This window comes from Cucumis sativus, chromosome 2 (assembly GCF_000004075.3).
Source record: "Cucumis sativus cultivar 9930 chromosome 2, Cucumber_9930_V3, whole genome shotgun sequence".
NCBI lineage: Eukaryota > Viridiplantae > Streptophyta > Magnoliopsida > Cucurbitales > Cucurbitaceae > Cucumis > Cucumis sativus.
Window position 1 is genome coordinate 23320365 of NC_026656.2, and position 16672 is coordinate 23337036.

A 16672-nucleotide genomic window follows, 5' to 3' on the forward strand; every position below is an offset into this window, starting at 1 on the left:
TAAGGCTCCTGTTTTGTTGGAGTTGGCAAGATTTGTTGATGAGATTGTGAAGTTAGTTGTAATGGTCAATGTTGTCTCTTTTGATTGGTGTGCACATAATACAAATGGGATGGCACATCCCCTGCCCCAAGTCACAGTGTGGTTTGGTGATTGGGTTGATTTGTTACTACTTCTTCTTCTAACTCTAAGATTTGTGTAGGTCTCCTTGTATTATTCTGAAATCATGTCCTCCACTCTTATTGAGGAGTATTTGTGGTGGACGTGGTTAGTTTCTTATAATCAATTGGCTTTTCACAAAATAAAAATAAAAATAAAAAACAATAATATAATAAATCAACCTGCTTTGTTTCAACATTCGAACATAAAAGTACAATAGAGAAAAAAGTGCATAAAAGCATATTCTAAAGTTTACGTATCGAAAGAGCTGTAGCTTAAAGAAAATTCCGGATACGACACAACAATTAAAAGATGCCTTTTCCTTTCATTGCACAAGCATAGACCTCAGAATTTCTTCACTCATTTTCCTTGTGAATGCAAACAAATGGCCTGCACCAGGCAACTCATGGTAATGGATCCAAGGAAGTTTTTGAGCGATATAACGTTGTAGCTTAACAGGCACGAGTTGGTCATTGTTGCCGTGCCATAGATGAACGGATCCTTCATTCTTAGGAAATATGTTTTCAAGAAGCATCGGGTCGAATTCCCATTTCCCAAATCCGATCATCAGGTCAAGGTGGAAGGATTCATATTCTCCTTGTTGCTTCACATATTCCTGCACCCATCAAGACAGAAAAAAAAAAGTGATGCAGTTTGTTTAGGAAGAATTTCTAAATCTAAGATCTAACCATAATTTATAATTATACGCAATGAAATCAAAGTCTCAGAAGATATTTCTATTTCAATGTTTGTCTGTCTCAGTTGATTGAGCGGAAATCAAGTCATGAAATGAAGGGGTAATTTCAAGGGAAGAGTCAAAATTAGCTAATTGAAAGGGAGTAAAATGTTGAGTTCAAAAGGGCTGTTCTTATCCTGGAAACAAGTTACAAGTCACGACGGCAACAGCACAAAGAAAGAGATTGTAAAGCTCTAAGAAAGTCTATCCTAACATGCTCCTAACTACATTGTTTGTCCTAAAAAACACTTGTATAAAGATTCAGAAAGTTGCTAGTACAAAAAATTTCTTGTAATAAAGAAGCAAAAATCGGGTTTAGAAACACTAACGACAAAATTCTAACATTTCATTTATCACCTTGTTTTTAGTTCAACGTTTGGGGTTGGAGAATTCGAACCTATGATCTCTTTGGAGATGTATGGACATCTAGGTTGTTCTATCTTATATTATTGTCTCTCATTTTCTTTCAATGTTTCTAACTCTCTTGAGTAAGATTCTTAAAAACTGTTAAAGAAACTTCAGACATCTGGGAACATGAAGAGAAGTATGTGTCAACTACAAGACTTTCTTAATAAACTTGGGCTTTCTTGAGGACTCCTTGTCCTCTCTTTTGCATCCTTTTTCTTTACATTATAAAAGGTGGTGCCTCCTAATCCTTTAAAGAAGTGTGAAAGAGGGATTGGGAAATCAACAAGAAGAAGAGAATCATTACCCGATCCACTGGCCTTTGAGAAGAGCGAATGATTTCAAGATCTTGACTGGAAAGGATCTCATGCCTACCGGATAAAATGCTCAAGGCAGGAAAGAGTTTCTGAGTGTTCCACCAATAAGTTAGCCATGGAAGATGATGAGCAACACGTTGTGTCCACTGATCCTGTGGTAGTTGGCTGGAAAAACCTTCCCTGGACAAGTTTGCAGGAAAACTAGGCCACCAATAGTTGATAACTGGACAAAGTAGAGACGCTCCTGCCAATCTGCAACCATCCAAAAATTGAATCTTCTATAGCAGAGATCAGGAAAAAAAATTATCGCACCCCATAATTATAGTGATGACTACAGCATTATAAATAATTAGTAATAGCTATATATGGTGATGCTCTTGAATGAGTTCGTGATTTGCAAGCGCCACACACATTTGTTATATGTATAAATGTATGAATGTTTGCACAGAAATCAACTTCTCGCAGCAAGAAGACAATAAAGTGAATTGAGTTCAAATAATACACTCAGACCAACTGTTTGGAACTCAAGGACACGATTGTACAACCTATAGAACAAATCTTGTTCAAGTAAGGTCGTTACACTTAACCAACTATAAAATGCTTCTTACAATCATCAATAGGTTGTACTTGCCGAGGAGGAAAATATGGAAGAATTCTAGGTTTAACAAACCAATAAGCAAAAATGTGTAGTTCAGTGATGGATACCTATGTGGGATATACTTAAGACAACCCCAGACAGCTTGGCCACCCATTGACAAGCCAACCACATAAAACTTAGGACCCAGTCCCAGTTTATCACCAAGTTCTTCAACATCCAATGCTAAACTCTTTACCGTTCGCTTTCGATGCGGGTCACTTTCTCCATATCCAGGTCTATCAAAAGAGACAACATAAACTCCGAGTTCCTCAAGAAAGCCCTGAAAGAAAATCACCAAAGAAGAAGGAAATTAACCATCTTATTTGAGTTGCAACAACATTGAGGGAAATAAGTATTAAAAATCCACGTTGAGTAGAAGCTGAATACTGGAGAAGGAAAAATTCCAACTGCTGCATCATGTCTGCTATTAGAAAAGCCATGGATATATATGATCTTATACTTGGCAACTGTTATTGGGACACCATGCTCCTTATAAGCCAAATGCCTCCCATCTCTAAGTTTTATTCTCGGTGCAGTTATCGGCGGACCCCCAACAGAACCACAGACTTTAGGAGCTGGAGGACGAAAAGCTGAAAATGCCCATGCCGATAATCCAATCAAAATGACGCCTACAATTCTTAGGTACATCCCTGAGAATAAAAACAAGAATCTTCAAACTTAAGCTTATTTGGTTCCAGTATAGAAAGTTTTCCATCATTAACTAACAGAATCAACACAGAGACCGATTAAACACAAGAAGATTAGAGGTTTAGAACCTATTAAAAACTTCTTAAAATACATAAACGATTTCAATCCATGAGGTTTAGAATGTAAACAACATCCCAATCATCAAAGGATTATCATATTAATGTTGAAAATTACAAAACTAGAAATAAGAGGTAACATTTTCCATATTCCTGCAGAATTACTTTACAGAAAAAATACCGAAAACGGAAATTTCCCCAAATGCGAAAATGAGAAAAAGATAAGAAAATGGTATAAAAAGGAAGAAAAGAGAGAAAAACCTTGGAAGTGTCGAGAGGTTCAGATGAGTAAACCAAAAATGTTTGGCAACTAGTTTTTTGAAGTGGGAAAATGAAAATGATGTTGATAGTAGTTAGGAAAAATTAAATATAGTGTGAGAAGGAAAAATGTAGGTAGGCAGCAAAGTGTGCCATGATCTAGGGCAAGGACGGAAAAGAAGGCCATGAGGAAATTGAAAAGGGAACAAACAAACAAGAGGCGCAGAATTAGAGAAATTGAACCTTAGAAATTTGTTCATTGTTTTCATTTTTCTCTCTTACAACTAGGAACGAATCGTAAACAGACCCAACTACTCTATCCGTACAACTTCCACGTAAGAACGAAAATCACTCCATAATAATAATGATTTTCATTTAGCTTAGTCATATAATAACGTTTTTGTTTACTATTTTAAAATGAGAAATAGAAGTGTTCCAACTTTGTTTACATTTTATTTTATATCATTTCCTACTTTTACTTAAATAACGATCATTCGTGGAGAGATATGCCTGAAACCATTTTTATGTCCTTGCTTTCATTTTCAATCTTATGATTTTGAATTCATTTTTTTCTCCTTATTACTTTTTTATATTTATTTTTCATATTTAATGTTTAATATTTCTTACTTTATTTTATTTTTTACTTCCATTAATATTTTTTTCATATTTATATGTTTAATTTAATTTTAAATTTTGAAAAAATTTAATATTTAGATATATGTCTTATTTGATTTTCAATTTTCATATTTAGTTTTAAATTTGGAACTTTTTAACCTTTACATTCATGTATTATTTGATTTTCAAATTTCATATTTAATTTGATTTTTTTTATTTAGCTATATTTGTTTTCTTTTTTTTGGTATTTACATGTTTAATTTAATTTTGAATTTAATCAATTCTTGGTAAATTTATATAAATATAACTAAAATTTTAAATATTCATTACCCGTATAACAAACTAAGAAAAACTTAAGAAGTCGGATTACATTTTCATAAATTTTATATTTGTCCTCGTTGGTTTTGATTATTGTTTAACGATTTTTCAGTTATTTCTCTTATTCTTTTTTGCGATTTATTCACTTTCGTTGTGATTTGTTCATTTGCTCTTTTAGATTGTTTCTCTCTCTTTAATATCGGGTTGATTTGGACGGTATTTGTATAATTATTTGTGATTGGACTTGGCTTCTATTGGGCTTCTCAAAAGGATCGTCCATTCTTAAATAAACGATTGTTCATAAATATCGGACGATCGTTCAAGACATTTTAATAGATCTCTCTATCACATTCGATTAGAGATTATTATTCATCGTTTAATTTGAAGCCTTTTTAGCTATTGTGTAAACTTCACTGCATGATAATGTATAATTACATATACAATTTTGTATAACATGAATTGATTATTTATACCTAAAGCTTTCTCGCCATTATTTAAAGTTTATTATCTCACTGACTTGAATTATCAATATCATTCAAACATAAATGAATTGAATGAAAAATAATATTTTCAATAAAATTTTAACAACATATAATTAGAACTATTGTATTATCATTATTAATTTTACAATAAAACCCATGCTTATCTAATAATGTTAATGTTTTTACAATTATGTTGTTTTATATTTTAGTGAATTCTATATATATATATATATTTACATAATTAAATTATACTTGAACTAAAAAAAAGAAAAAATAACGCAAGAAACGAGAAACAACAAACAATTATCATCAAGTTTTTTTTCAAAAAACATAAAATGTATAGTTATCGAACACAATCCCTATTTCTTGCTCTAAAAAAAATAACAACAAACAAACAATGAGGAAACACAAACTTTGTGTCAGTATGATTTCTAATTTGTCTAATGATTTCAATGGTTATTTTAATGATATATTTTAATTTATACAATTAATCTATATATATATATATATCGGATATATTGAGTTTATACTAGTAGTCAAACTTGTTTTTAACATTTTCATTTGTAATTTTATTTACCAATCATTTAATTTGCAATTAATTTTACGTGATTAATTTAACATTTTCATTTTGTAATTTTATTTACCTAATCATACTTTTCTTTGTATAGAATAATTACAATAATCATTACTTAAATTATTAACAAAACATTGCCAATGATTATGAAAATCCTTGCAAATCAAAATGTTAAAAAACATTCCACAAAGTATTAAAAATCATTACAAATCAAAATGATAAGAAAAAATTACGTATGATTACAGATGAAAATGAAAAAAAAAAAAAATTGACTAGTACAGTGAACCCAATACATCCAAAATAATAAAATAAAAGTAAAGAAAACATATAGATTAATTACAAAAATTTTAAAAAATCATTAAAAAACAATGAAATCATTTGACAAATTACTAAATCATTATAAACATTATCATTAAATAGATTAAAGAGAAAAACATCATAATAAAATAAAAGAAGAATAGTTAAAATTATTACCAAAAATACACAAAAAATTATAATAAAAAATTAAGAATAATAAATTATTTAAAAAAACATTTTAGTAAAAAAACTTGACAATACAAATGATTAAAAAATGATTTTCTTGAAAAGTTGAAAATAAATTTTAAAAAAATGCCTGTTTAGAAATACGCATTCAAGTCAGCCGCTTCTTTTTTCAGTCTTTTTTTTCTGCGTTTTTTAAGAAATGCATTACAATAAAGTCAAAAAAGAATTATTGAAAACCCTTTTTTCTTTTCTAATTTATTTTCCGAATCACATGTTAAAAACATATACTATTAGTAAATTAACTTTTCTTAACACAAAAGTTGTTAGATAAACTTATTTTAAATCCTTTTCATTTCGAACAAAATAATTAATTTAAACTGATTTCAACATTTCTTCAACTTTTTTTTAGTACAAATAGAGGATTCAAGTTTTTTTTGAAGTTACAGCAACTTGTTGGATAATAAGAAGCATTTTAAAACAGGTAAGAATTAAAAAAGAAAATGAAAATTGAGTTTATTAATGAAAATGAAAAGACAAAGAAAACAAAAAGACCGAATTACAAAATAAATGTGTCACACTTGTTAGTAAAGTTAAGTTGAGTTGTCAAGTTCAACCATGATTAGTAATATTTTATTTCTACCACTACACTCTTTTGCAGAACCAGTGTAAAAACCAGATCTTGACAACAAATGATGTCATGAAAGCAACAAGGAATAATTTAAATAGAGGCATGGCAACTCTACCTTTGGATATAGTTAGACAATCTTTTTGTTGTATCAACAATCCTGAAGAAAGTCAATAACACGAGTAGTTTCATTTCAAGATCATTGTGTTTCATCTCAAAATCAAATAACAAAATATAAAATATAAAGAAAAACTAAAACTTACTCTCCCAGTATGTTGTATAGTTTAACTCATTCAATAGATAAGAGGGAAATAGCTATCACTGCACGATGGTTGAGTGCAAAAGAAGCCCATCGTATAGAAGTTAAAAAGAGAATATAGTCAATATCTATTTCTAAAAGATAGCTTTCATCGAATTCTAAAGCAAATTTATGTAAATTTAAGTAAAAGAAACTAAGCTTCACCATGCTTAAATCTAAATATGCAGATTTCTTATTTTTGCTCCAAACTTATGAAGAAAAGGAACAAAGTGGTAAAAAGGATTGTGAAAGATAAAAATCTCAATGCTGACTCATCATTTGATATTAATAAATAATATCATTTTTCTACCAACTAAATGACCATAGCGTCATGATTTTCCACTTCACGTTATTTTTATTTTTATTCTTATTATTTTTTATTGAATAGAAAGTAAGTATACCATTCAACTGGTTGAGACAATACAGTAAAAAGGGTGGAGATTTATTGAATGTTTTGAGGTTCAAATCTCCATGTATGATGGCCTATATGTATAAAGAAAGTAGTAGCAAATGTGTACAATAACAACTTACATGTACAGCATCATTAATCGACTGAGTATTCCATCAAGGATAATGGTAGGAGTTGTGAAGTTAACAATATTGACAAACGTCTTTCATCAATCAGGTTACCTTCAAATTATTTGATGAGTCATCCGAAGTAAACCAGAAATTGACAAGAAAGGAGTCGATAATAATCTACAAATAAGAATACTTCCCATGTCAATTGAACTGAAAAGGAAATAATTAGACATTCAAAGGGAAATATCTAAGAAACCTGGACTATATGTGCCGCAATACATGGAAGAACCAGCAAACCAGATTCACCAAGCGCGCCACGAAGCTGTTCCACAACTGCCACCATCACAGGCAGAGTTTTCTGCAAAGAATATGCGTTGTATATGAGATTCCACATTACGTTCTTGAGAGTGTCTAATATGTGTTTCTTTTAATGTGCTTAACAAGTGATTCAAAAGGTGCCCGTCTTGCATTTTGTTCAACTATGACAGTATAACAAGTCTATTGTACTTATCACATTAGTGTCCATAACATTGAACACATGACCTATACTAAAGTGTCCATGCTCCAGCTGACGAGATCTGCCACAACCATACACAAAAGAAAAGGGAACTCTTCTTTCTTTTTCATTTCACCCCACGTAGATATGCGATAACAATCTTATGAGTTTGCAAAAGCACTATAAATGTGCTTGTGAGTTAAGTTTATGTACCTGACTTGCCACGAGCAAAACAGCACTAACATTTCTTCTCTTTGAGAAAACAGACTTGTTACCACCAGAAAATGCTGCTAGAGTTCGTATACCAAGAGCATTAAAGGCCAATAAGGCGATATGCAAGAATCTGAAAATACAACAGTGTATCAGACTTTAAGCGGCATCAATCTGAAAGAAAATTGTGACTGACCAGTAAACTCAGTGCTTTATTGGGCAAAGATTAGAAAACTAGGAAGGCTTTTTTAGTTGCTTACGTTCCCATTCCTATGGCTGCGAGAAATATTTTAGGCTTGACCATAAGAAGTAGTGACCTTGATCTGCTCACTTGCATCCATGGCACCTGATCTTAGAATGTTATAGTCTAATTGAAGAATAAAAATTAACAATTCCATTAAATTAAATATTGGAGCATGTAGAACCTAATAAATATTAGAGCATGTGGTTTGATTTAATTTTTCAAGTATTTCATTCTGAAAATAAGTCATTTGAAAAAACTTGAAGTGTCTGACAACCACTCAGAATAGCTTTTGAAACACTTTCGACGCTTATTTTAGTGTTTTTATCAAAAGAGTTCAAATAAAAATGACTTTTTAAAAAAACATTTTTTTTTCTTTATGCAATCCAAACAAGCTGTAAGAAATTAGCTTTACTTTCCACATAAACTTAAAAAGAATAAAAACTGACTATAGAGCATCTTCAATTTACAAATAGACAAATACAATTTTATAGAGAAAACAATACTCGAGCAACCATGAAGTGAAGAATGACAACAATAATGACGGTGATAATGATTCGTGTCTCACAAGACTGAGAAGAATTGCACTAATCCTTGGAAAAAGCATTCGATTTCCATCAACAAAGTCAGCCACTCCTGAAATGAAGATTGCAAAGGTAAACAATAACTGTACACTCAAAAACAATTAATAACAATAACAATAATAAGGGACATTTTCAAATATAGCAAAATAAACAAAAAATATTTACAAAATACAATGAATTATAAGATTCTGTTGGTGACCATCATTGCCATTGTAAATATTTTCAGCAGTTTGCCATTTACAATAATTTACCTAATAATAATCATAAATTAGGGAGATTCTATCGTTAAGTTCTTTGAGATTTCTTCTCAAAGAACGTTTTGAGGTTAAACATTAAAGATGATGCGCAACCATTCTAAGGTTAAGCGCAGGGGCATGAAGGGAATTGCTCATTAGATAGCAATTGGAGAGAAGGGAAAAGATACCGAAGGGTCCCACTAATGATGGGCGTGGGGATATAAAAAGGAATGTTTTGGGATTGGTGTAGGTTTTATTTTGTAAAAAGTTGCGGAAGCTTTTAGAGGGAGAAGTTTCCAGCCTTATAGAAGGTGTTGGGTTTGAGTGTCTTGTTGCTTATTTTGCTTGTTTGGTTATTACTCTTGGTCTGTTTGTGAACATTATCTTTGAATAACAATATATCGTCACATAGTGCTGCCTCTGTTTCTATCTTTGTTGGATTTTACTGAGTTTCAGGTGGAAAATCCTAACAGACGTTTGAACACTTCATGCAATAGCAAAGAAGCAAACTTGAATTCAAGAAAGCAAATGAAACTGACGAGAAATCACCTTTGAATGACTCTCTCAAGATCTGTCAAAGGTAAAGACAAGGATGGGATAAATAGATAATAAAAGTATAATAACAAAAGGAAAAAACAAGTGACAATCATATTTCAAAAGCTAGTTACTCGTAAGATCTATCTCATGGTATACCAAAGAACTTTCTGCAATATCACAGTCTAAAATAAAGCTTTTAGCAAAAAAATAAAAGATAAAAAGGCAAAGGGTAAGGAGAAAATAGGAACACCATGTTTAAAACTGAGTTGGCTTTATTCCTTTATTTATTTAAGTTCTAAGCCCCTTTCAGGTTACAAAACAGATAAATTGTGGATGAATCGTCTACATTGTGAATACATCCGGGTCTATCACATTGTTGCAAATAATTTACATGAAAAGGTCAAGTTGAGAAAGCTATAGATCGTTTGTTATGCGTAATTGGAGTTTGAAGCCTCGTGCTTTTATGTTGGCCTAAGATGAAAAGTTCCTTGTCACAAGAAACAAGTCATAGTAACTATATATTCATTTCTAAACAACTTCATCACTAACTGCTACTACATGTGTCCCAACCATCCGTTCTTAACAATTAGAATGGAAATAGAGCAAGGTTTGGGACAAATTTCTTAGAATGCTCTCTTCAAAGAAAAATCAGTTTACCTTCCCAAAAATGAGAGGAATCAGCAGGATAAGTACAAGACTTCTGAGTAACTCCTTTGTTGGAACCGCGATACCAACTCCAGCCGCTATAAATTTTGATATAGAAAATGGAATCTACAGAAAAATTTAGGAAATGAAAGTCAACTTTATCTAAATGATAGTAATGTAACAATTAAACAAAACACATTGTCTCAAGGAATAAAAGATAAAGGACACTAGAAAATACATGATAATTTTGGCTGCTTCTATGCCCTTTTCAAGCGTGAGGAAGAATTTCGTGCAAGTAGCTTTATGAAAAAGAAAAAAGATAAAGTGGCCGGAAAGAAAAGGTAGAAGTTTTTGGATGTCTAAGAGATTGTATTATCATTTCTTATAATCAAATATGTTCCTTGTAAAATAATAATAATAATAAAACACTGGCTCTTCTGTTGGCTAGTGCCCTTAAACTGAGCTGACACTGATAATCAAATATATGGTTAATGATCTCTTTACATAAGGTGATTTGTCTGAATTCTGCAAATATATACCACAAGTTCTATCTAACCTTGACTCACCTTATAACCTAACTGTGTACAGAAGCATGTATGGAGCAATCCTCAATATTTAAGAAAGTGGTGAAAGATCTCTAATTATAGAGACAGTATGATGTTAAACACCATTAAGAATCTGATACGGGAAGCAAAATTATCATAAACTGAGCACACAGTAGTAGGTATCCGGCGGTTGGTTATGGTACTAGAGTAGTACATGCATATCCACTTTAAATGCAGATTATACTTGATCATATAAAGAAACCACGGTAGTTTATTAAATACCACAAAAGACCACTTCAGAATCAATTTACAATTTTTTGGAACTGATTGATGAAAAATAGCTCTGAAAGAGGATTTAGAAAATTAGTACATTGAGTCTTCTAAGTTTATACGATTCTTTTCATTCTTAGATATTTGAACAAAAGAAAGGTAAGGATATTTCAAAACTCACAGCCAATATTCCCAACATATTTGATATCACTGTCATTGCCAGAGCAAGAGCAGAATTCCCACCAGCAAGCTGAGTTTGAAAAACATAAATGCAATAAGAACAAAGATATTTAACTTCATTTTTCTTTCTGTGGGAGGGGGAAGCAACTCTGTACCTGAGTTAGTGCCACGCCACTTGATAATGTAGTAGGCATGCAGGAAAATATTGCTAATCCTAAAAACAGTGGAGAAACAATGGGTTAGACTGAAGGGAAAGTTGGTTTCTTATTCAAAAAAGAGAGTAAACCATAAAAGAAATCCCGGAGTTGCGTATTGATCCATATTAATGAAACTGAATTTCATGTCTATAAAAATATTTTCGAACTGCATTGTAAGGTATTTGCAACTTTTTGGGAAATCAGCGGATCTTCTTAGAGTTCCACACCAAATTGGAAATATTGAACTTCTACCAGTCCTCCAGTTATTGGAATTTCTGCCTTCTTCCCTCAATGACCATTTCCTATGACAATAGCATCAACTTGAACCAATAGTAGAGATCATTTTGCTGCCAGATACAGGATTAAAGCGAACACACTCTAGCCTAAGAAGACACTATACACCAAACACTGATTACAATTCATTGAATACATTCTTCCCATCTGGAAAACATAGAACACTGATGTAAATGAGTATATTTTAATTAAGTAAAGGTCTCTTTGGTAGAGAATCAAGATTTTGTTTAATGTTATCAAATTCATTGAGTTCAGTAGATATGTGTTCGACAGACAACCCAGATTCTGTTTCTAATAACTGTTTATGGAATATGTGATCCAAGCAGTGCAAATTCCGAAAACAACATTTCCATATTTTCATTGTATCCATAATTTGAATTTTACATTTTAAAATGCAGTTATATTAAAAACATTTAGAAATACAATGGCATGTATTATAAATCATATAATATTACAAAATAACAATTATATAAATATTTTAGGTTAAATTACAAATTTGGCCTCTATGGTTTTAAAAAGATAGAATTTAGTCCATGTGGTTTATAAGTAGAATTTAGCTTTGGTGTAGAAAATAGTCTCATTCGTAAGGACTATACATGAGATTTTATTAAACTATAAAGGCTAAACTCTGACTTTCTCCAAACCATGAGGACTAAATTTGCAATTTAACCAATTTTTTAAATATAAATTATGTTCATAAGTAAATTAATAATAGTTATTGTCAACTAAATCTTAGTTGATAAGACTAATTTTATGATTTATAAATATATAGTGTCGAACACATTTAAACATTTTTTAAAACTAGAATCTAATTTCTGAATCTGTCACCAAATACATATCTAAAAATACAAAATGCAACCTTGTTTTCATCAAATGCATTGTTTTCAAATTTTGTACCAAACGTACCCTAACTGATTTTTCATTTATCCACACAAATGGTCCATTGAATTTGGTTGAGGGCCTTAAGACTAACTGGATCACCGAGTAGTAAATACCAGGATGCATATATGGCCACTGCACAAACCTTTATTAGATCAAACTCTTGATAAAACGATGACTATCCATTCCAAATTAATATTATACCAATATAATGTTCACCTTCAAAAAGAAAACCATTTAGAATTTTCAGCTAATGCAAGTATTATCAAATTATACCTCATTTTAAAATTGCATGTAATAGTTCTAATTTTACTTCTCTAAACACAACAAATGATAGTTTAAAAGTATTACACTTTCATCATGAAGCTAGCAACTTCAATTTTCAGGCAGAAGATGGACCAAGAATATCTGAATAGCTAAACGGTCCTTTTTTTTGGGATAAGGGACATATGATGGAATTTCTAACCTGTCATTCAACGGCTAAAAATAATTTATAAACAAACCTGTTACAAATTCTTGAGGTTGAAGATGAATTTGCAATATCAGCCTGGAAAAGTATGGAGTAAGCAAAAGAATCGAAACCTGACAAAAAACAATAGAAAGAGAGAGTGAATAAAAGCTCAACAAATATACCGGAATACAGCAGTGCAAATGATACCCATGCATTGGATATGCCATAAAATATTCCAATGAACAAGGGTAGTCAATTTATTTGGAAAAGAAATGAGAGACAAGAAAACATCCTTGTTACTATAGAAAGGAACAGTCAGAGAGATCAAGATCCAATTTCGAGTTATTTCTTGTAATAATCTCTTAGATCCCTTCATTTATGCCAACCATGAGGATTGTAATCACTAAAAGAGCAACCATCACACCCTACCCCCAAAGGTATCTGCAACTCAAGCATCCAAATTCAGTGTACATAACTTAAACATCCAACTTCATTGTAGAAAACCTCTTCAAATTAGTTAACTAAGTACTTAAATCAGGATGAACAGTTAAAAGTCTAGACTAATAATAAGTCAAGTAACACTAATCACATTATCATTCCAAGTACATGCGCATCGGGAAATGATGAAACAGATACAAAAAATGAATTTTAGTGCGTGGAAAGTCACTCTGCCAGCATTAGAAAAGTGTATAAGCATGGGCGGTAACATACAAAAAAAGAAAAGTATGAAGGGGGAAAAACTTAATTATCAACAATATGAAAATGCGAATATACTCAAAGAATCAACTTACGAGCAAAAAATATAATGGAAGATTATAAGTGAGAATCATACAAGCCCATAAACTGCAACAGGCCACGCTTCCACTGAGGCACTAATTTCTGATGTACGCAATGTCAACCCTGAGTAGTCACATCACGTATAAAATAAAGATTACATAAAAAATATAAATTTCATGTTAATAGTTAATAAAAGTACCTAACCTGAAATGACAAATATCCCAAATGTGCTAAACTTTGAGAGATAATACCTATCAGCAAGACATCCAAGACTTGGATTTGCAACTCCTACTGCTACACCAGTGACAAGAGCTACATATTGAATTGAGGAACAAAAATACGATAAGCTGACAGAATAAATATAATTTCAATTGAATGGAAACAAGAAACAATAAGTATTTAACTTACCTAGAGGAAGAAAATTATTATTTGCAAAAGTTGATAAGGTCTCGAACCAACTAACTCTCTTTTCCGAACCCGAAACACTGGTAGGTTCGTTTATTCTTCCACCGTCGTCTTTCTGAATCACGGTGATAAAATCTCGTATTAAAGGCATTACATGCAGAGAAAATAAGTGGATGTATGAGTTTCAACATTGAGAAAGAATCGAAGGGAGAGAACACAACCTTATCGGGCAATCCGCAGGCTCTGATGGGACAATAACTTCGGCGTTTGCGATTCAAAGCGAGAGAAGTGGAAGGCAAGAGTGCGACATTAGAGGAGAAATGAGAAATTTGGAAAGAAAAGGCCGGTGGATTGCTCCGATGAGACAAAACGAGAAGACTATAGAGGGATTTGGTTCCCACGAACGCCATAGCCATAGGAGTGGTAAGGAAGAGAAAGGAGTGAAGAGTGAAATAGTGAGCGCTGTAGGCGTTGGATTGCCAGTCGACTATCAAACGAAGCGTGATTCGCGTGGACGTCAACAAATGGGGACATTTTGAGAGATAGCACGATTTTTGTTTTATATTTTAGAAGTAGCACAAACTTTGGAAAACTTCTAATTTTGTTTTTTTGGTCCAGCTCAACACCAAGCTTCTTTACAAATTTTTAAAAAGTCTTTCAACATAATTTCTCGGTTCCTTTCGGCTAAATTCGACACTGAGATTGTTCTTTTTTTTTTTAATTTGAAAATAAAGAAATTTATCAAATGACCAAAATATCTTAGAAGCTCGAACGTTACAAACTCTTAATTTCTCAACCCCTTCTCGGGCGATTTCGCCACCGAGATTTTTTAAAAAAATTGAAAATAAAGTAATTTATCAAAAGACCAAAATACCCTTGAAAGTTCAAACGTTACATATTCTCACAAAACACTAAATGCCAAACAGTGTGCTCATTTGGATCGAGAAGTGAACGATTTTGCTCCTAAATCTCTCAAGGTGAAGTACTTTTAGTTTTAGGTTTAGTTTTTAGTTTATGTTTTCAATTTTTAGTTTGAATTTTGAGGTTGGTGGTCTAATGTAGTTAGATGTAGATTATTATTTTAAGTCAATGCATGTAGTCTACTTTGATGAATCTCGACGACTTCATCAACTTAGATCCGTCAGATGAAGAATCTTAGCCTCGATCTAGATTTGTTGAAGGCTCCCAAGATCTGAAGTCAGTGCAGTCTCCTTTTTGTATTTTTCATACGTTTCACTCTCTTTTCTTCAATCTCAAAAAGAGGGAAGTTAAGAGAATAATGGAATGGGGAAAACCACCCACATTTCTCAACTTAATAAATTAATATTAAAATTAAATTAAATAATTAATATTTCGTTTAAATTATATTAAATGAATATCCCTCACATAACCTATAGTTTTAATTTAATTAAACTAAATTATTAATTAATTCTTTAATTAATTAATTTCTAAATTAAATATCGTATATTTAAATGCTTTCATCAATGAAACGCAAACCCATTTCAGATCCTCAATTGGAGAAAAAGGAAGGGATTCGTCAAGGACTTGGAAGACACAGGAAGAAATGGGGAAAACCAACCTTGGACACGGGGGAATTGATGACTGAGTGAGATGGTGAACGGGGAGAAGGAAACCAAAATTTAAAATGGGGAAATAAATCAACAAACCTTCGAAAGGGGGAACGGCGAAAACCTAAGTTCAAAAGGAGAAATCGTGCAATAACCAACCTCCAAAACGGTGAAGTCGAAAACGAGCCTCCAAATGGTCAAATATAAGGAAGCAAAATAAAGTGAAAATGATGGATTAACACTCGGACTAAGGAAGGGTTGGGAAGGAATTACGGCAGAAGAGAGGGTTATGAGGGAGTTGAAGAGAGATTGAGAGGGAAGATGGGTTGAAGGGTGTATGACCGGGGTTATGAAACCCTGAAACAATGGTTATAAAACTTTAAAACAATGGTTATGATAAGGGTAATTGTAATTGATGGCCATTTGAGGAATAATAATTAAGGATATAACAACATTTAAAAAAAATTGCAAATATAGCAAAACTATCGCTGATAGACTTGTATCAATAGACTCGTATGATCTATCGGTGATAGACCAATTTTTACAACATGATTATCAGTTATAGACTCTATCATTGATAGATTTTGACAAATTTTGCTATATTTGCAATTTTTTTAAAATGTTGCTATATACTTAATTATTTTGAATTTAATTGTTAAATTTGCAACTATCTCTTATGATAACCCTTCCCCAAACCGGTGTTGGGTTTACATAACCCAAGCCCACAATGATAACTTGAGGCCCAAATGACTTCTAACAATCTCAACCCCAAACCAATCACAATTTCAATACACTTAAACATAAATTTCAACAATTTAAACCATAAACCTATAGCAACTTCAATATACATTTTAACATACAATTTCATTATTTCTAAACTTCAAACAATTTCAATACATTTAAACATAAATTTCAACCATTTCAACCCTAAACCCATAACAAATTTCAATATACAGTTTATACATACAAT

The 16672-nt window shown here is 31.8% G+C and overlaps 2 protein-coding genes across 4 annotated transcripts; both read right to left on the reverse strand.

Annotated features, from left to right (window-relative positions):
• Nucleotides 1–305: 305 nt before the first annotated feature.
• Nucleotides 306–6529, reverse strand: LOC101216447. 3 transcript variants are annotated; one of them, XM_031880899.1, is made up of 5 exons: nt 6489–6529; nt 2639–2901; nt 2320–2531; nt 1605–1866; nt 306–772 (listed from the first exon to the last, which is right to left on the reverse strand). In XM_031880899.1, exons 2-5 carry the CDS (start codon nt 2897–2899, stop codon nt 482–484), a joined length of 1026 nt encoding a protein of 341 aa, XP_031736759.1. In that variant the 5' UTR covers nt 2900–2901; nt 6489–6529; the 3' UTR covers nt 306–481. The 3 variants fall into 3 exon arrangements, with proteins under 3 accessions (XP_031736759.1, XP_004151889.1, XP_011650004.1); XM_004151841.3 differs by lacking the exon at nt 6489–6529 and adding an exon at nt 3277–3545; XM_011651702.2 differs by lacking the exon at nt 6489–6529 and adding an exon at nt 3028–3067.
• A 564-nt stretch (nt 6530–7093) lies between these two features.
• Nucleotides 7094–14684, reverse strand: LOC101216201 (probable sodium/metabolite cotransporter BASS4, chloroplastic). The gene is made up of 14 exons (XM_004151840.3): nt 14356–14684; nt 14138–14249; nt 13934–14041; nt 13785–13852; nt 13005–13083; nt 11287–11345; nt 11133–11201; nt 10149–10262; nt 9504–9525; nt 8703–8770; nt 8154–8239; nt 7897–8026; nt 7444–7545; nt 7094–7364 (listed from the first exon to the last, which is right to left on the reverse strand). Exons 1-14 carry the CDS (start codon nt 14548–14550, stop codon nt 7290–7292), a joined length of 1287 nt encoding a protein of 428 aa, XP_004151888.1. The 5' UTR covers nt 14551–14684; the 3' UTR covers nt 7094–7289.
• Nucleotides 14685–16672: the final 1988 nt, after the last annotated feature.